The sequence below is a fragment of the Pinus tabuliformis genome, chromosome X (assembly GCF_031772625.1).
Source record: "Pinus tabuliformis cultivar Carrire ecotype Pingquan chromosome X, CPIR1, whole genome shotgun sequence".
Lineage (NCBI taxonomy): Eukaryota > Viridiplantae > Streptophyta > Pinopsida > Pinales > Pinaceae > Pinus > Pinus tabuliformis.
The window spans coordinates 1,500,498,712-1,500,519,367 of record NC_142308.1 but is presented as its reverse complement, the minus strand read 5'-3'; the positions used below and the strand labels follow the sequence as shown (position 1 = coordinate 1,500,519,367).

At 41.4% G+C, this 20,656-nt stretch overlaps 1 protein-coding gene across 2 annotated transcripts in view; it reads left to right on the top strand.

The window, feature by feature from the left end:
* Positions 1-18,664, top strand: part of LOC149145724 (protein S-acyltransferase DHHC9-like) — a 95,782-nt gene extending 77,118 nt beyond the window's left edge. Inside the window, exons 5-8 of one of the 2 annotated variants that reach the window (XM_089448008.1) lie at positions 17,569-17,660; positions 17,848-17,900; positions 18,025-18,150; positions 18,335-18,664. In XM_089448008.1, coding sequence (XP_089304134.1) covers positions 17,569-17,660; positions 17,848-17,900; positions 18,025-18,150; positions 18,335-18,649 — 586 coding nt within the window. In that variant the 3' untranslated portion in view covers positions 18,650-18,664. The remainder of the gene's footprint in view (positions 1-17,568; positions 17,661-17,847; positions 17,901-18,024; positions 18,151-18,334) is intronic. The other variant, XM_089448009.1, reaches the window with a different exon arrangement.
* The last annotated feature ends 1,992 nt before the right edge of the window (positions 18,665-20,656 follow it).

Sequence of the window (20,656 nt, the reverse complement as noted above, 5' to 3'; positions counted from 1 at the left end):
TCAAATCATTCTTCATCCATATTTTTTTCTCTTCTTTCTCTCTTACCTAATTTAGCCCCTTTAAGGCCAAGTAGTCAAGCTAGGGCTTGGTGCGAATTCCTAGGGAAGAGGAATTTCTGGAGTTGGAGAGTCTAAATGCCAAGAGGATAGTGGTTGCCACAAAATCCCTTCTTTTGGTAGGCATTCACTTCAATTTCATCCATAAATTTATTTGCCCTAGTTACTAGCCCTAAGCTAACCCTAGTTTGTTTCTAGCTTCAACTTGGGGGCTTATTTGAGGGTTTCATGTGCCTTTTTCTTGTTGAAAATCATTGTTGGAAACCCTTTCTCCTTGCCTTGACCTTTGGCCATCCCAACACTCAACCTACTAATCAAGCCCTAGGTCTTGTGCCCCATTCTAGGCCTCTACAAGGAAAGCTAATTGCTTCCTCTTCATAAAGGGGCCTTGAACCTAAAATTGAGTCTTTCGCTCGGAGGCCTTTTCCGTCACCTCACACCTCAAATCTAGAATACCATTAGGTGACCATACACATACTGGGACTCCTCCCATCGATGGAATTTCGTAAAGAGCAGGGAGTTTTGGCTGCGGTGACAGTGGGCCACTACCCCGTTGTTGTCTCTTGGTCTAGTAATAGCCTTGTAGGATACCCCTCTCCAAGGCTTACTATCTTTTGTGGCAACAAATCTCATGGGTGAGCCTTTCAACTAGCTCTCCCCATTGACTTTGGTCCCTCACAAAAGTGATAGTTGGGTTTGATACTTGGGGTTTCATATTTCCCTTACTTGTTTACCAAGGTTTTGTCATTTTTAACCATCCCATAGACTCCATCACCCAAGGTCAAGGCACTGGCCCTGGTTACATGGTTGATCACCTTGAAAAATTTCATAAAATCACTCTTCGCTACCCTAAACCTAGAATTTCAGCTTCTTAAGGTAAGCCACTTGTGAGGGCTAGGGCATCTTTTTCGACTCGGGTTTGAAGAGTTCTATTGGAATTTCTAAGTCTAACTGTTAGAAATCCTTCATGTACTTTCTGATTTATTTCTGCCTACTTGTTCTGTTTAATTAACAAGTTATTTACCATGTAAATACTGAAAGTAAATACAAGTACCTTCTCAACACATTACAGATCATCAAATGAAGGAAAAAAACAAGCACACAAGTGACACTGTTGTTTTTGGACTAATGTCCCTGGAAAAACCCAATGCAGGAAAACCGGTGCAGCTATCTGAGGGTTTTATTATTAAGCAGTTTCAGAATACAATCTGGGTGCCAAACCAGCTCACCCAACAGATAATGATCTCGACAGTAGTACCTCTTAGTCAGAGACAAATATTCCGACTAAAACCCTGGATGAACAATCCCACAGCTCTCAGCTCCAATCTACCCCACAAAATCTCTAGCGTCTGCCTCTAGGGACTGCGTCAGCCTCTTTGGCCCAATGTCACCCCAACTCGCCCTGCATCAGCCTCGTGAGGCACTGCGTCAACCTCTGGAGGCACTGCATTGGCCTCTAGAGCCTCTGCGTCACCCACGCTGGCTCTCTCTGGCACTACGCAACTTTTGGCTGCCTCTGCGTGGGCCTTGATTGGCTCTGCGTGGCCTCTAGCTGGCTCTGCGTCCCTCTCTCCCACTTCTGCGCTGATGCTCCCGATACCCTCTCTACCTCTCTACTTTTGTATTCACCGCCTCTCCGCTGCAACTCTAATCACTCCTTCGATTTCCTCAGCAAGCCCTGCCCCAGAAAATCAAATTCTTGATCAACCCGGTGTGTTCTCCAAGTGACCCTCAAGCCTCCTCTTATACTTTTCTCATTGACAATTCAACCGCTGAGATTATGTCCCTAATCACCGACTAAGATTAACTCTGGCTTGATCCATGAATTTTGGACCCTTCTAACACAGTTTTATATTAGTTCACATTAATATTTTATTTTCCCTAAGTTTAGACATAAGGACTTAAAAAAATATTAATTATTTTAATATCTCCCAAACTATGTAGAATCTGCCCAAACCATTTCTGGGTATTGGAGATCTCATGTGCTTGAGCCTCCACCAATTTTCGTGGCTAGAGAACATCTGATGCTACCCCAAATCAACACTCCCTCTTAGTGAGGACTGTGCTCTAGTAATACTCTTCACTGAGCATCACCCTAATCATCCGGCATCGGTCCTGGTGCTGATGCTAGGTCTGCTACCCAACAACCTCTCTACTGCTACATCATGTACTGCTACCCATGGCCCTGCCACTGCCACTGCTGCATCCGTATGGCAACCCCTCTCATCATGTTGCGTCGTGCTGCCCATAACACTACCACTGCAACTCAGTTACTGAGAAGTAAGTAACTGATCTCCCACCTTTGACATCTTTGTCAGGCTAGAGACACCCTCAATGCTGAAACTCCCTCTGTTGCTGACAAGTGCCCCTTCTCTGACCTCGGCACTGCTGCAACAACTCCATGCATCTCGCACTACTGCCTCACGCTGTCCTGGGAATCTTGCACTGTAGCTTCCTCTGTCACTCCATTCGCATCTATCTCTATTGACATCAACCAATACTACTACTCCTCTTCGGGGCTCCCGTAGCAAAGGTATAATCTAAGAGGTTGGGTACCTGGAGGATCATGCCCCTCATCGCCTATAGTCCATTTGACTATAACTCAATGTCTCCCCACTTCCTCTCAAGTCGTGTGTGAGCACTCATGGCCTAGTCATCATCTGTCTCCACTTCCTTCTCCGCCCTTGTTGGCGTAGCCTTGGTCTCGAAAGCCTCTCCCTTGCTCTTCTTCCTCGAACACTGGCTTGCATAGTGACCCAGTTCCCCACAGTGGAAGCATTTGACCTTGGAGAGGTCCTTCTTCCGTTTCTCCTGCTTTCCCTCAGATGCTAGGGTAGCATCCTCCTCTTCCTCCTTGATTCTAACCCCCTTGTCACTGCTTCCCGCCTTGGTCAGCCTTCTGATCTCTTCTTGGTGAAGAGCCGCCCACAGTTCCTCCCTTTCTGGAAGGGTCGACCTGCCTAGTATGCTCTGGACAAACACCTCCCAGTCTTATGAGTCTGCGTTCAGGGTTGTCCTCACCATCAATTCTTGATCTGGCATGGCCCCTTTGGAAGTCAGCTGATCCCACATCTCCTTTAATCGACTGAGGAAGGTGTCGATCTGTTCTCCTTTTTGCCTCTGGTATGACCGCAACTGATTTTCTAGTAGCATCTTCCTCTACATGGTAGTATGCTGATACAATTTTGTCAGGGCCTCCCACATCGCATTTTCCATTTCCTTTTCGACAATATGTGGTACTACATGGTCCTTGACCCCATCAAGGATGATGCTCTTGGCCCTCGCCATTGCCTCCTCGTACTTTTTATTCTCAACTGGGTCAACTGGGATCGCTATCGTCTTGAAGGCGAAGTGCTTGAGACGATTCTTGTCTAGAACAGACAAGATTTTGGCCTTCTAGACTATGAAGTTTGAGGCTCCGTCTAGTCTGTCCTGGTCTCTTACCCCATTCACTGCCATTTCGCTGCTCCTCTACTTCCCTTCTGTGTTGATTTGGGGTAGCATCAGATGTGCTCTAGACACGAAATTTGGTGGAGAGGTTAGGGCACATGAGATCTCCAATACCCAGAAAGGGTTTGGGCAGATTCTAAATAGTTTGGGAGATAGTAAAATAATTAATATTTTTAATGGAGTCCCTAAGTCTAAACTTAGGGAAATTAAAATATTAATGTGAATTAATATAAAACTGTGTTAGAATGGTCTAAAAGACATGGATCAAGCCAGATCTAATCTTAGCTGTCTATTAGGGACTTAATCGCGGCCATTGATTTGTCAACGAGAAAAGTATAAGAAGAGGCTTGAGCATAGTTGCAGGCTTAGTCACCAGATACGCCGAATTTGAAGCATTAAATTCGAAATTCGGCGTTTTTCAGACCTTGCAAGGGTTGGTCACCAAGTATCAAGCATTAAACATCACTTTTTTGTGGTCAAATCTCCAAATTTTCATTCCCTAGCTCTGCTAGTTATTTCTCTATAAGGCTGATCTGTTATTGGCATGTGTATGTGGGCTAACAAACTGTGGTTGCAGCAGTCATAAAGGTCTGATATTTGGTTTTGAGCTAACAATTGGTGAGTGCAGCTATTGAAAAATTGATCTATTCTGATATAAAATTTGATATTAAGCATTTAATAGTCTGATTATAAGGATAATCATGATAAAATTCACTCCATACCATTTCTCATATGCATATGATATATCTATCTTTAATATACATTTTTTTTTTCGAATTTCTATATGTCGAATTTTATGTCGAATTTTATCGACAAAATTTGAGTTGTCGAACTTTATTCGAATTTCATGGTCCTCGAACTCGAACTCGAACCTGGTGACTATGGTTGCAGGAAGCACCCCCCCCCCCCCCCGGATCCTAGGCCGGAATCGCGTCCTGTACGGAAGCGTTTCGGAACCTCCAGCCGAAGCGCGATTCCAGTTTTCATGAAGCGCGATTCCGAATTTTTAAAACGATTCCTGGTTTTTGGGTTGCGTTGCCCCCGATCCGCGCTTCGGAGGGCGCTTCGGGCCTCCGGAAGCGCCACGCTTCGGGCCCGGAAGCGCACGCTTCACGAGCGCTTCGGAGCGCTTCCGGAAATTTCCGCGCGGGCTCGGTTTTAAACTTAAATTTTTTTTAATTTTTTTTAAAAGTTAACTTAACTTGCAATGAGGGGGTGGGTTAGGGTGAGTTTAGGGTGAGTTTAGGTGAGGAATGAAAAGCATAAAGCTCCCATTCATTCCTCATTTTCTCACTTTGAGTTTATGAGAGTTGGAGAAGAGAAGAGAGGAGAGGAGAAGAGAAGAGAGGAAAGGAGAGGAGAAGAGAGGAGAGCTTGGAGGAGTGAAGAAGGAGGAGCTAGGAGAAGGAGGAGGAGCTTGGAGGACTTACACAGGGACCATCTTCTTCATTGCCACCACGGGGAGGCCCGCCATCACGTTCTATTCGTGGTGGAAGGAGGAGAGATTAGTAGATATATTCACAATCTACTACTTTTTGTCATAGATTACTCATTAGACTTGTAGACTTGTGAATTTGAATTTTGAACCTTTTTGGCTTGGCGGTGACCAAGTGACATATTTTGTAAACATTATTATTTGAATTTTGGACATGACAAATGTTGACAGTTGCTCACTTGCTAGATAAATCATAATATGCTCTATGTTTTATGTTTTATAATATGCTTAAATGTTTTATGTTTTATAATATGCTTAAAAATTTGATGTATGTTTGTAATAGCTAGAATATAGATGATTGTTGTACATACTAGTAACTACAATGGAATCATGGATGCCATATCTATCTTGATTTATGCAAAAATATGCATGTTTTCATGTCTTCTACAATTAATTTGGTATTTGGGATGTTTGTTTTGAGTATAAATGCAAAAAAATATAAAAATATATATATATATATATAGCAGACGCTTCCGCGGACGCTTCGCTTCCTAGATTTTTGGAAAATGACGCTTCCGCGCTCCCGCTTCCGCTTCGCTCCCGCTTCGTGCAACATTGGGCTTGAGGGTCACTTGGAGAATACACCAGAGTGATCAGTCATTCTATTCTCTAGAGCGGGGTTTGCTAAGAGAGATAGAATTAGTGATCAGTTGCAGCGAGGGGTAGTGAGTACGAGGTAGAGAGGTAGGGACAGTGCTGAGAGACCAGCGCAGAAGCAGAGAGAGGCAGACGCAGAGCCAGAGGGAGCCACGCAGAGGCAACAGAGACTGTGCAGAGCCAGAAGGGCCTGCGTCATCCACGCAGAGGCTGCAGGAGTGATGTAGAGAGCCAGAGAGGCTACGCAGAGCCTCGGTAGGCTGGCACAAAGGATTTCAGGTTGACGCAGAGGCCAGAAGGGCTGACGCTGAGCTTCAGATTGTGCTAGAGAGGGATTTCGTGGCGCAGGTTTTCCGAATACGTGTTTTCGAAGAAAGGTATTGCTGCCAGTTTTTTTTATCTCTGTTGGGTTAGCCAATTTGGCATCCAGTGTACTCAGAAAAGAACTGCTTAATAATAAAACCCTCAGATAGCTACACCAGTTTTCTTGCATTGGGTTTTTCCAGGGACATTAGTCCAAAAACAACGGTGTCATTTGTGTGCTTGTTTCTGTTTCCTTCAGTTGATGATCTGTAATGTGTTGAGCATGCACTTGTATTTATTTTCATTATTTATATGGTAAATAACTTGTTAATTAACAGAACAAGTAGGTAGGAATAAATTAGTAAAGTGCATGGAGGGTTTCTAATTGGTAGACTTAGAAACTTCAACATGGTATCGGAGCGTGGTTGCAGTTCAAAGGAGAAATGAGGACATCAGCAGAGCAGAGCAACAGCAACAGAAAATAGTTGTCCCGAGTGACAGAAGTTGTTCCTAGCAGCAAAGCAGCAAGGAAGGGGTGACGCAGTGCCTGTGTCATCAAGTTCGAGCCAAGAAGAGGTTCCGCAGAGGCTGAAGGAGGAAAAGATAGGCTCACACAGAGCCACGCAAAGGTCAGGAGGGCTGACGTAGTTGGCTGAGGGAGCTAGTTTGCTGGTGCCTAAACTGCGCAGAGCCTAGGAGATCTCACTTTCAGCTTGCTAGGGTTTAGGAGGCTGTGGGTAAGTTGCAGAGTGGAGCTGGTGGGGTGCTGTAGTCAGAATAGTACCTAACAGGGCAGGGCCAAGGAGGAGGGAGTTGCTACTAAGGGTTTATAGCCAAGAAATCTGGATCAGTGGTGCAGTTGCGCAGACGATCAGAGTAGGAGGCATCTCGACATTGACAGAAGGGGTTTCTAGGAGGGAAATCAAGGCTCAGAGGAAGTCAAATTGAGAACTTCCAGGAGGGAAATAGAAGCGCAGCATGGCACTACACGGAGTAAGAGACCAGGATAGACTAGATGGAGCCTCAAACTTCGCAGTTTGGAAGGCCAGAATCTTATCCGTACTTGACAGAAATCGCGTCAAGCACTTTGCCTTGAGGACGATAGCGATCCTAGTTGACCTAGCTGATAACGACAAGTACGAAGAGGCAATGGCGAGGGCCAAGAGCATCATCCTTGATGGGGTCAAGGACCATGTAGTACCACATATTGCCGAGAAGGAAACGACAAATGAGATGTGGGAGGCCCTAAAGAAATTGTACCAACATACTTCTGTGCAGAGAAGGATGTTACTAGAAAATCAGTTGCGGTTATACCAGATGAAGAAGGGAGAATCGATCGACACCTTCCTTGGTCGACTGAATGAGATCCGGGATCAGCTGACTTCCATAGGGGCCACGTCGAATCAGAAATTGATGGTGAGAATAGCCCTGAACACAGTCTTAGAAGACTGTGAGGTATTTGTCCAGAGTATAATGGGCAAAGTGACCCTTCCACATTGGGAGGAAATGTGGGTGCCTCTTCACCAAGAAGGGATTAGAAGGCTAAGCAAGGCGAGAAGCAATGGTAAGGGGATCAGAGTCAAGAAGGAGGAGGAGGAGGATGTTGCCCTAGCATCTGAGGGAAAGCAAGAGAAATGGAAGAAGAAGGACCTCTCCAAGATCAAATTCTTCCATTGTGGGGAGCTGAGTCATTATGCGACCCAGTGTCCAAGGAAGAAGAACAAGGGAGAGGCCTCCGAGACCAAGGCAGCGCCAGCAAGGCCAGAGAAGGAAGTGGAGACAGATGATGACTGTGCCATGAGTGCACACACGCCACTTGAGCGGAAGTGGGGAGACATCGCGCTGTAGTCAGGCGGACTACAGATGATGAGGGGTAGGATCTACGAGGTACCCAACCTCTTGGATTAGACCTTGCTATGGGAGCCCCAAAGAGGAGTAGTAGGATTGGCGAATGTTGGTAGAGATGGATGTGGATGGAGCAACAGAGGGAGCTACAGTGTAGGACTCCTAAGACAGCACAAGGCTAGCACGCTGCAACATTGCGAGAGGCACGAGAGTGTTGCTCCAGTGTAGGATGGCATAGAGAGGTGTGCAATGGTGCGAGATGCAGGGAGTTGTTGCAGCAGCGCAGAGGTCAAAGAGGGAGCACTTGTTAGCAGCAGAGGGAGCTTCAGCATTAGGAGTACTCTAGCCTGACAGAGAGGTCAGAGTTGGGAGATCAGTTACATACTTCTCAGTAACTGAGTTGCAATGCAACAGTTAGTAGTGGTGGTGCTATGGGCAGCACGATGCAGCATGATGAGAGGAGACGCAGTGCAGACGCAGTAGTGGTAGTGGCAGGGCCATGGGCAGCAGCACAAATGCAGAGGGAGTTGTCGTATAGATGTAGCAGTGGCAGTGGAAGAGCTTTGGGCAATAGTACAGGATGCAGCAGCAGTGTTGCGGGGGAGCGCCCCCCCCCCCTCTCGCTCCCGCTCCCGATCCGCGCTCCGGGCGGGAGCGACTCGGGAGCGGGTCGGGAGCGCGCTCCCGAAATCGCTCCCGAAAAGGGAGCGATTTCGGGAGCGCACTCCCTAAAAAGAATTTCGCTCCCTGCCTTTTCGGGAGCGTTTTGCCTTTTTTTGCATTTTTTTTTTGTAGTAATGTTCGAAATGCAATTTTTTTTGAAAGAAACAAATAGTTTTTGAGTGGGGCAACTTAATGATCAAGTCTAGGCCCTAGTATTGATATGCTATTCATGGTAATGTTAAATTCTTAAAGTAAAAGTGACATTTTCTTTAATTTTCATTTTCATCCTTTTACTTAAATTTTTAACATTACCATGAAATGACTCAGGATGTTTGAGAGTGGTTTCGTCCTCATTGGATTTCATATGGAGAAAGTAGAATTTTAGATTTCATTCAAAATCCAGCAGACTTATCAGTTTTTCAGGATTTCAGGATTGGGGGATTGCAATGTTTCCATTGAATTTTGTCATGTATTAGGGTATGGAACTCATATTTAATCAAGAGTACCAATCCCTCTATGTACCTTGATGTTAGTGACATTGGTTGTCGAACTCCTCTATCATGACCCTTCTAAAAATGTACGCATCACTCAAACAAAATCTTGACTTGACATGCTATGCTTTTTCTATCTTATGTTAATGCTTAGAGGGTGATATTAATGACAAAGATCCCTATACAGATACAAAGGTAATGACAAAGATACCTCTGGATATTAATGCTTGGAGGGTGATATTAATGACAAAGATCCTGATTTTGCAACAAGACTAAAAAATTAGACATTTCTCGTGGTGGCAAGAGGCCCAAGCATAAGAAATAGATAATAGATTTACTTCTCTTTTCTAGTTTCTAGTAGCTTTTATAACTATTGACTCTTTCATATTTATTATGATATATTTTTAAACAATATATGACAATTTAAGTTTGAAGTTGGCAATTATAACTCATTAGTAATGAATTATGAATATGATGCTTCATGAAAGTTGAAAGTTGTTTCATTTCATTTCATTTTATAACATTTCATTTCATGTTAGATATTATTTGTTGTAATGGTTACACTTAGCTTACAAGTACAACTTTGGTGATCAATGATGATAAATGTTATATATTGAATTTTGAAAGCTTGAAACTTTAAGATTGATGAATCATGAGACTCAATATGTTGTATGTTACTATGTTACTAACTTGCGGACGTGGTTGATGAAGATTATAACTTCTAGATGATTGTTGTTATATGGTTCAATCTATGCTTTTTTATGTTTTTTATATCTAATTCATCATTCTACATGTTTTTGTTGACATATATGTATCAAAAATTAAAAAATATAAAAATATATATATTTTTAAAAAATCGCTCCGGGATTCGCTCCCAAACCGGGAGCTTCTGAAAATGGTCGCTCCCGCTCCCGTTTTCGCTCCCGCTCCCCGCTCCCGCTCCCGCTCCCAAGTAACATTGTGCAGCAGTGCAGAGGATGTTGGGCAGCAGACCTAGTATCAACACAGGGACCAATGCTGGATGATCAGGGTAATACTCAGTGAGGAGTATTGCTAGAGCATAGTCCTTGATAAGAGGGAGTGTTGATTTGGGGTAGCATTGGATGTGCTGTAGCGACGAAATTTGGTGAAGAGGTTAGGGCACATGAGATCTCCAATACCGAGAAAGGGTTTGGGCAGATTCTAAACAGTTTGGGAGATATTAAAATAATTATTTTTAATGGAGTCCCTAAGTCTAAACTTAGGGAAATCAAAATATTAATGTGAATTAATATAAAACTATTGAATGGTCCAAAAGACATGGATCAAGCCAGAACTAATCTTAGCCGTCGATTAGGGACTTAATCTTGGTCGTTGATTTGTCAACGAGAAAAGTATAAGAGGAGGCTTGAGGGTCACTTGGAGAATACACCAGAGTGATCAATCATTCTATTCTCTAGAGCAGGGTTTGCTCAGAGAGATAGAATTAGTAATCAGTTGTAGCGAGGGGCAGTGAGTACGAGGCAGAGAGGCAGGGACAGTGCCGAGAGACCAATGCAGAAGCAGAGAGAGGTAGGCGCAGAGCCAGAGGGAGCCACACAGAGGCAGCAGAGATTGCACAGAGCCAGAAGGGCCTACGTCATCCACGCAGAGGCTGCAGGAGTGACGCAGAGAGATAGAGAGGCTACGCAAAGCCTTAGTAGGCTGACACAGAGGGTTTCAGGGAGACGCTGAGCTTCAGATTGTGCTAGAGAGGGATTTCATGGAGCAGGCTTCCTGAATACCTGTTTCTGAAGAGAGGTATTGCTACTAAATTTTTTATCTCTGTCGGGATAGCCAGTTTGGCACCCAGTGTACTCAAAAAAGAACTGCTTAATAATAAAACCCTTAGATAGCTGCATTGATTTTCCCGCATTGGGTTTTTCCGGGGACATTAGTCCAAAAACAACAGTGTCATTTGTATGCTTGTTTCCGTTTCCTTCAGTTGATGATTTGTAATGTGTTGAGCATGCACTTGTATTTATTTTCAGTATTTATATGGTAAATAACTTGTTAATTAACAGAACAAGTAGGTAGGAATAAATTAGTAAAGTGCATGGAGGGTTTCTAACTGGTAGACTTAGAAACTTCAACATTCTGGAAGTTCTTGGTGTAACTCCCTCTGAGCCTCGATTTCCCTCCTAGAAACCCCTTTGCCAATGTCGAGATGCCCCCACTTCGATCGTTAGTGTAGCTGCACCACTGATCCAGATTTCTTGGCTAGAAATCCTCGGGAGCAACTCCCTCCTCCTTGGTCTTGCCCTGTTAGGTATTGTTCTAACCAATGTTGCACGAAGCGGGAGCGAAGCGGAAGCGCGGAAGCGTCATTTTCCAAAAATCTAGGAAGCGAAGCGTCCGCGGAAGCGTCTGCTATATATATATATATTTTTATATTTTTTTGCATTTATACTCAAAACAAACATCCCAAATACCAAATTAATTGTAGAAGACATGAAAACATGCATATTTTTGCATAAATCAAGATAGATATGGCATCCATGATTCCATTGTAGTTACTAGTATGTACAACAATCATCTATATTCTAGCTATTACAAACATACATCAAATTTTTAAGCATATTATAAAACATAAAACATTTAAGCATATTATAAAACATAAAACATAGAGCATATTATGATTTATCTAGCAAGTGAGCAACTGTCAACATTTGTCATGTCCAAAATTCAAATAATAATGTTTACAAAATATGTCGATTGGTCACCGCCAAGCCAAAAAGGTTCAAAATTCAAATTCACAAGTCTACAAGTCTAATGAGTAATCTATGACAAAAAGTAGTAGTTCACAATCTAATGAGTAATCTAAGAATTTAACATTACCATGAGGGAGCATCTGCTATATTTATATTCTTTTTTGCTTTCATTTGTCACCCTAACCCAAGGTGGACCCACCCCCAACAAGCAAACTCACCTAAAATTTAAAAAAAAATTGAAAAAAAAACGATTTTCTAAATGCTTTTCCGGAAGCTTTTCTGGAAGCGTCCAGGAAGCGTCCGGGAAGCGTCTGGGAAGCGCCGTACGAAGCGCGCTTCGGCGCTTCGGAAGCGCCAACGCTTCCAAATTTCCAGGAAGCGTCTAAAAATTTCGGAAGCGCGCTTCCGGCCAAGCTTCCTAGGCGCTTCCGTACGGGACGCGCTTCGGGGCTTGGAACCGGGGGGGGGGGGGGGGCGCTTCGTGCAACACTGGTTCTAACCACATTACCCCACCAGCTTCACTCCGCAACTTACCCACAGCCTCCTATGCCTCAACAAACTAAAGGTTAGAGCTTCTAGGCTTTGTGCAATCTCGATGCCAGCAAAATCTGCACCTCCTGGCCACGGGCATCAATCCTTCCTGACTGAGAAAGATGATCGGGCACTGCGTAGGTCAGGTCTGCTCCATTTTGCCACTATGCTGATCCTCCTCTCGGCTCAAACTTGATGACGCAGGCAGTGCATCACCCCTCCCTTGCTGGTTCTCCGCTAGGAACAACTTCTGTCACTTAGGACAATTCTTTTTGCTGTTGCTGCTCTGCTCGGCTGATGCCCTTAGTTCTCCTATGATTTGTAACCACGCTCTGATACCATGTTGGAATTTCTAAGTCTAACAGTTAGAAATCCTTCATGTACTTTCTGATTTATTTCTGCCTACTTGTTCTATTTAATTAACAAGTTATTTACCATGTAAATACTGAAAATAGTTACAAGTACATGCTCAACACATTACAGATCATCAACTGAAGGAAAAAAACAAGCACACAAGTGACACTATTGTTTTTGGACTAATATCCTCGGAAAAACCCAATGCGGGAAAACCGGTGTAGCTATCTGAGGGTTTTATTATTAAGCAGTTTCATAATACAATCTGGGTGCCAAACCGGCTCACCCAATAGAGAATGATCTCGGTAGTAGTACCTCTCAGTCGTAGACAGATATTCCGGCTAAACCCTTGGATGAATAATCCAACAGCTCTCAGCTCCAATCTGCCCCACGAAATCTCCAACGTCTGCCTCTAGGGACTGCATCAGCCTCTCTGGCCTAGCATCAGCCCAACGTCACCCCAACTTGCCCTGCGTCAGCCTCTGGAGGCACTACATCAGCCTCTAGAGCCTCTGCGTCACCCACACTGGCTCTCTCTGGCACTGCACAGCTCCTGGCTGCCTTTGTGTGGGCCCTGACTGGCTTTGCGTGGCCTCTAGCTAGCTCTGCGTCCCTCTCTCCCGGCTTCTGCGCTGATGCTCCTGGTACCCTCTCTGCCTCTCTGCTTCTGTATTCACTGCCCCTCAGCTGCAACTCTGATCACTCGTTTGATTTCCTCAGCAAGCCCTGCCCCAGAAAATCGAATTCTTGATCAACTTGGTGTGTTGTCCAAGTGACCCTCAAGCCTCCTCTTATACTTTTCTCGTTGACGATTCAACGGCCGAGATTAAGTCCCTAATCAATGGCTAAGATTAACTCTGGCTTGATCCATGAATTTTGGACCCTTCTAACACAATTTTATGTTAATTCACATTAATATTTTATTTTCCCTAAGGTTAGACTTAGGGATTCCAAAAAATATTAATTATTTTAATATCTCCCAAACTATTTAGAATTTGCCCAAACCATTTTTGGGTATTGGAGATCTCACGTGCTTTAGCCTCTCCACCAATTTTCATGGCTAGAGCACATCTGATGCTACCCCAAATCAACAAGTTCCTTGGTAGAGGGATTCAACACGTGTAGGTGAGGTATTTTCCTCAAAACCAAGTCATTCCCGTGGCTAGTATCTCTATTTTAGGGCAAATGTCCCGTGCCCTAGGTAAATTGTGTTGAAGTTGTAACTAGTGTTGGTCTTCATAATGTAATGTAAAACTATCATTGATGTATTTATTATATTCATTATTATATTTATTTTTGGTCAAAGCATGTTCTTCATGCTTATAGAGTAAAAAAGAATCTATTATGAGTCAAAAAAAAATGTACTTGAGTCATGTCCCATTTGGACATTTGTAAGAAAAGAATTTTGAATTTTATGTTGAGTCAATAAGTCCACAAAATGTCAAGTCGGCTTGGGCCTCCAAGAGACACTTGTTCGACCTCCTGGACAACTATATATAAGAAGTTCGACCCTCTTGGAGATCATTCTATCACACAAGATGTACATCTAAACCATGCAAAAGAGGACAAGAAACAAAAGTCAAAGGAGAGAGAAATGAAGTCAAAGAAGAAAAGAATATTTTTTTTGCTTGACCGAATTTCAGATTTGAACGCTGAATTTTCTGTGCTACTGTAGGCCCAAAATTTCAGGGGCCGAAATATCAGGACCAAAATTTCAGGAGTGACCAGATTTGGGACAGTTTGACCATCATTGACTTTGACCTTGGAGGTGACTTGGAGGAGGGTTTGACTTGGCATTTTTGGTGGCAGTTTTGGTCTTGGTCTTGGTCTTGGATATCTCATTTTGATCTGATTCTATAAGAAAATGATTGTTGGGTTTTCCCCCTTGTGGGGTTTTGCCCTGGCTTGGAGCCTAATTTTTGGGGCCTCTTGTCCCTTTGTGATCTTTATGATTTGAAAATTTTTATAATTGCTTGATGAAGAAGAACATAATAAGTAATAAGAAAGTTGATAACATTCTCAAGTAATTATCAAGAAGAGAAATCAAACCTAATATACTCAACACTTGGTATCTCAACAAATTGTGCCCTAGAAATGCCCTAGTTTGCGCTAGACTTCAACTTGGGGCTTGTTGAAGGCTTCTTATTCCATAAATTGAAGGCATCCATCTATTGGACGCCTTTTCTTGGCCTTGTGATCCGAGGTAGTCCTAATCAGTGTTGTGAAAATCGCGATTTTTTCCCTCTGCCGATAAAATCGCGATAATTAAACGAAAAAATCGCCAGATTTTTTTTTGCCGATTTTTATTGAAAAAATCGCAATTTTATGAAAAAATCCCGATTTGATGAAAAAATTGCGATAAAAACGAAAAAATCGCGATAAAAACTTAAAAAATCGCCGGGGGTCGCGATAGCGTAGTTTTATAAAGTTTTTTTGGGTTTTTTCATGCAATTTTTTTTAAAGAAACAAATAATTTTTGAGTGGGGCAGCTTAATGATCAAGTCTAGGCCCTAGTATGGATATGCTATTCATGGTAATGTTAAATTCTTAAAGTAAAAGTGACATTCTCCTTAATCTTCATTTTCATCCTTTTACTTAAATTTTTAACATTACCATGAAATGACTCAGGATGTTTGAGAGTGGTTCCAGCCTCATTGGATTTCATATGGAGAAAGTAGAATTTTAGATTTCATTTAAAATCCAACAGACTTATCAGTTTTTCAGGATTGGGAGATTGTAATGTTTCCAGGTGACACCACCTGCCCGGGCTACCCCTGCCACCAGTAGAGGACGTGGTCTACCTCCTATAGCTCCTACTTCTAGTTCTTCAGCTTCTAGAGCACATCAGACTCCACTGCCATCTCCACCAGCACAGGCACCAGCATCTACATCTAGAGGGAAAGGGAAAGCTGTGGCATTTTCTCGCAAGAGGGGCAGAGGAAATCAATAGGATTAGACTTTCATTTTATTGTATATGACATTATGACATGATGAGATACATTATCATATTTTTTGTTGATATTTTGAGGCTGAGTTGGGACTCAGGAGTCAGGACTTACTATTCAGGACATGATTCAATGTTATGTGTGATTTTAGCGCTAGAAATGATATTAAACATCTTATATATTAGCTTTTTTTATCATATTTATGTGTCAATGTATTTATTTTATGTTGTAGATGGTTTAGATATTAAAAAAATTGAAAAAAAATGAAAAAAATGAATATTTTTGTACCAAACGATTTTTTCCCCATTTTTTCCGATTTTTTCTCGATAATTCCGATTTTTTCCGATTTGTTCCCCGCGCCGATTTAATCCTGAGCACGATTTTGACAACATTGGTCCTAATAACCTTGATTATTCTCAAGCCCTAGGTCACGTTATACGGCGTGCCCTAATTAGGCCTTTTGGAGGATGCGAATTGGCTTGTTGTGCTAGCTTAGCCTTGTCCTTGAGAAGAACAGCCCTCCTTGGTCTACCCTTGCCATCTTTAGCCCTAGTTCTTGATAAATCCTTTAAGTGACCTAATATAGAGAAGGCTCCCTAGTGGTGAAAGTCCACAAAAGAGCAGGAGGTAGTGGCTATGGTGACAATGGGCCACACTTCCTATTGTTGTCCCCTGGTCTAGCTCTTACCTTGTGAGACACCCTCACAAGTCCTGCTAGATTTTGTGGCAACAGTACTGAACTGGCTAAGTCATTCCTTCCAGTTCATTAAGAAACTGCCTCCCCAAACTGAGCTGCTGGCCAAGTTGAAGTGGTCAGGGCTCAACTTGTCCCAGTTGATTATTCCCAAGTCAACTCTGTCCATGTTTTAAAACATTGACACTTCTAAAAAAAGCCGATAACGATAACTGTACTGAGTGCCACGCAATTTTGCAGCTGTCCCCAATCATTTAAATGTCACCTATCAGAGGAGCTTTCCATGAAAGTGGGGCAGTGAAGAGGGGCTGAAATTCAGCCTGAAACCATGCCCAAAACACTTTAGCAGCCTGACATGCTCAACTGTTTGATCCTTGCCACAGAAAAACACAGGTAGCATCTATCACACATGTTTTATAAAGCATACTTTGACAGCCTACCCTTGATGAAGCAGAAGCCAACCCCAATTTTTTTTTTTGTTGGCTGAACCACGGGGAGGTTTGAACCTGGAATCACAAGGAACATAGCACTTCATTATCAAGGCGATGCAATTGCCAATTGAGTACCCCCTGTGGGCTAAACTTTGTGCTTAAAAGAAGAATGTGATTTCCAGATGGACTGACACCTCCTCAACCAGCGCCATTCTCTGTCTTTACATGCTTGGCATTTTTGCTTTTTCCTGGTTGTTTCTAGCCAAGTTTTATATCCATAATGGATCCCAGTTGTTCCAGTTTTGGAAGCTTGTTTCCTGCTGTTTCTTTTCCTATTTCTAATCCTTTGGGACACTGTTTTTTCCAGAGTGGCTTTGGGGTATTTTACTTTGAAAGATAAGATGTAGTGCAGAATGATAAGCAGGGTGTCGGTGGTCTTCGAGTATCATACAGTGGGACTGAAACAGATGCCCTGCTGTAGGCATCTCCTTGTGAGATGACATTATCTTACAGGCATTTTAGAAGTTCATGTTAAAATATTCGACTTAGGTGAAATTTGTATCATATTGACAGTGTACTTTCATGTAAGATATTTTTTACTTTGTTTGTTGCTGTGTTATTGTTACTTTTAGTTATGGATGCCATATGCACTATCCTTTGATATATTGCATATCCTGTACATAATGGTTCTGTTGACCTTTGAGCTTTTGGCCATCTTTGGACATTAATAATGTCCTTTTTTCATCCTAACACATTTGGAGTTCTATTTGGTTAAGCTGAAAGTACAAGTTCGTAAATACCATCATGGCACCACTTGTTGGCATGATTTTTGTGCTTTAATGTAAAATGTTTCATGCATTTAGCTCATTGAAATTTTCTTCTTAGAAAGCATATCGTTTTTGTCAACCAGATCAATATGTGCATTGAAACTGTTGTACGTTCTCTCACTATAGCCATTTTTCTGTGATAATTGCTTGTTGTAGGCATTTTTTCCTTTGCTTATATGGAGTGGTTATCCTTGCTGCAATTCTAGCGGGTGAATTAAAGGAACGAAAGGTGTTTCGTATTTTAACTGGTACAGAAAATTTTGTGGAGGTTTATTTGAGGACTTCATGCCATAGTCTTGCATATACTAGTGTTATTTAGCTAGTGATTTTCACTGTTGGTCATCTGGAAAATAAATAAATTGCTACCTTTTATAGTTGTGAATCAAAGAATATCAGATATGTATCTCATTATTTTTTTGTGATCTATTTTTCCAGTTTACTATGGTATTGAAAATTCATTTTCCAAATTGACTCCCCACATTGTACAGGTAATATTATTGTTTTGGTGTAGAATATAATGTGGTCTTTCTTCCACGCAATTATTTACTTATGCTCTGTGAAATGTGAGAGAGAGTTTGAATTTGTTTTGACTGATACTTTCTCTTTATGCAGTGGTTTTTAAACTCCTACAATACCCAAGTACTTTTAATATTGTTCATGATAGTGACTTCCTTACTGCTAGCAGGATTCTTTGGTTATCATGTTTACCTTGTTATTACTAACACCACCACCAATGAGGTAAAGCTATAAGCATGTCAGGAGATTTTCTGCTATATTTTGAGAGGTTCTGCACATCTTGAATAAATCCTTTTCTTGTAGTTTCACTGCTCATTCTTTCTTCCTAGGATTTTGATTGGGTTCTTCTAGGTTAAGTGACTTTTGTGGGAAGAAATATAATGCCTTATCATGTTGGAATCTGCAGACTTTCAAGTGGGACAGCTACAAGAAGTGGCAGCTTAGTCTAGCTCAAGTTAAAGCTGCTAGTGAATCACTGAAGCACTCTGCTGAACTTGACTATGCAGGGAAGCAAATGAGCCCTGATGCAAACACCCATGACTCAAAGTGTGGTTTGTTTAATTGTTACCTCAGTTTCAAGGGATTATTTGCAAGGTGGCGAAAAGAAAAGCAGGATTTTGTGCAGAACAATGTTTATGATAGAGGAGTGATCCATAACATTAGTGAAGCTATATATCCATTATCATGTAGAAAATATTTTTCTTTGACAAAATCAGATTAGTCTCTCTCCATTTAACCTGTATCTTGTATGTGTTCTTTATTATCATCTAAAGCTTGTAGAAAGATTGCCCTGCTACTATTACTTATCAGCAAAAGGATGTTGTATTGTATTCGTAGGTTCCATTTCTTTTCATAAAAATATCTTGCACAGAATAGGTGGCACACAAAACCTGGTCTATGGGTGGGGTGCAGGAATATTTGAGATCCAATAAGGCAAAGTCGTTACTGGACATATCATATATGTAATCAGAATTGGAAGATTTGATGTTAGTCACAATGTAATGCATCATATCATATATGTAATCAGAATTGGAAGATTTGGTGTTAGTCACAATGTAATGCATCGATGATGTGAATTAAAACCCATGGGACCTTACAAGTAATTTAAACTCCTTTTGTAGCTGTTGTAACATAACCACTGGTCTACTATTGAGAAGCTGTTGCAGGTTCTTTTTCATTTCTTTATTAACATTGGCATTGCGAGCACTCTAACATGTGCCCATTTCATTGAATTTAATATTTATTTCAATAATTGTCTCCAATTACTTGGCTTTTAGAGTTATGTGGAATTTGAGAAGGCAGTCTCAATATTCAGATTTTCTCTTGCAAGAAAAAAGGCTTGTAATTGCACTTGTAAAGATTGAGACTTTTAAGTGGGATATACCATTACGTTCTATGTCATAAAACATCTATTTCAGGTTAGGTTTTCTTATGACAACTAGAAAATGGTGTTCATTTCTTTTTTCTTTTGCTTTGTTATGACTGTGAACGCCTTACCCTTCTGGTCACTTCCGGTCAGAACATATTATTCTATTTGATGACAAATGGCAACATGATTGTGGGTACTAATAAATAGATTGGTACTTCTCAGCTTGAAACCTCACCTTTACAATTTTTTTTGTTTGATTCCATATTTTCTTGTGGAGGTGAGCGAATTATATTTTCATAATTATCCGAGGAAATTGATCTGTTTAATTGCTACTTCTCAGCATGAATCTTTTCAACTTCCAGATTTGGTTTTGTATCTTACAGTTGTTGTCATTTAAATCCTGATTTTACTGTGAAGATTAATTCATTACAAGTATGATTAGAGTCTTTTTCCTGTACTGATGATTTTCTTCATTTTCCTTATTTTTACTGTATTTCACCTTGCATTTCACACATTCTGGCAGCAGTCAATAAATCTACATATTCCTTCTAACGAATGAGGTATTAGATTCATTACTTCTACGTGAGTTTAGCCATACATGGTTAATCACACCTAGTACCTCATATGGTTAATCACACGTAACACCTTTTAATTCCGAAGCTGCAAACATGATACCAGAATGACCACAGTGATATATCTTTTTATGTTATTACTATTTTTTCTTCAAATTTTCTTTACGAATAACCTTAGGTCGATATTCCAGTTGAAACTCGAACGTGGAAGTTATTCATACTTGGGTTCACATATCACCATACTTTGCTCTTGTATTTCCGTTGGGCCGTTATTATTACTTACTCGAAGATTGCATGATACTAGGTTCTCCTTTTGTAATACCTTTTAATTCTGAAGCTACAAACATGATACCAGAGGGGACAATTTTATAGTCTTTTTATGTTATTATTATTCTTTAAAATTTTCTTTACCAGTAACCTTAGGTTGATGTTCCAGTTGAAACTCAAATAAGGAAACTATTCGTACACAGGTTCACATATCATCCTACTTTGCACTAGTATATCCGTAGAGCCATTCTTATTACTTACTACAAGATTGCACGACACTAGGTTGTCTCCCCTTGGCTATATATATATATATATATATATATATATATATATAAGCATATTAAAAAATGGAAGGATATATATAATGTAACTTATATCTTATTTCTCAATGTTGAGCAGAAATAAATTTGAAACGAGCTATTGAATCTAGTGATTTGGAGGGAGTTGTTACCCATCCATGTTGGTAACCCCCAAGATTTTCTTTTTTCCTATTGATCAGTCTGCTAGTCAGTAGCCGTAT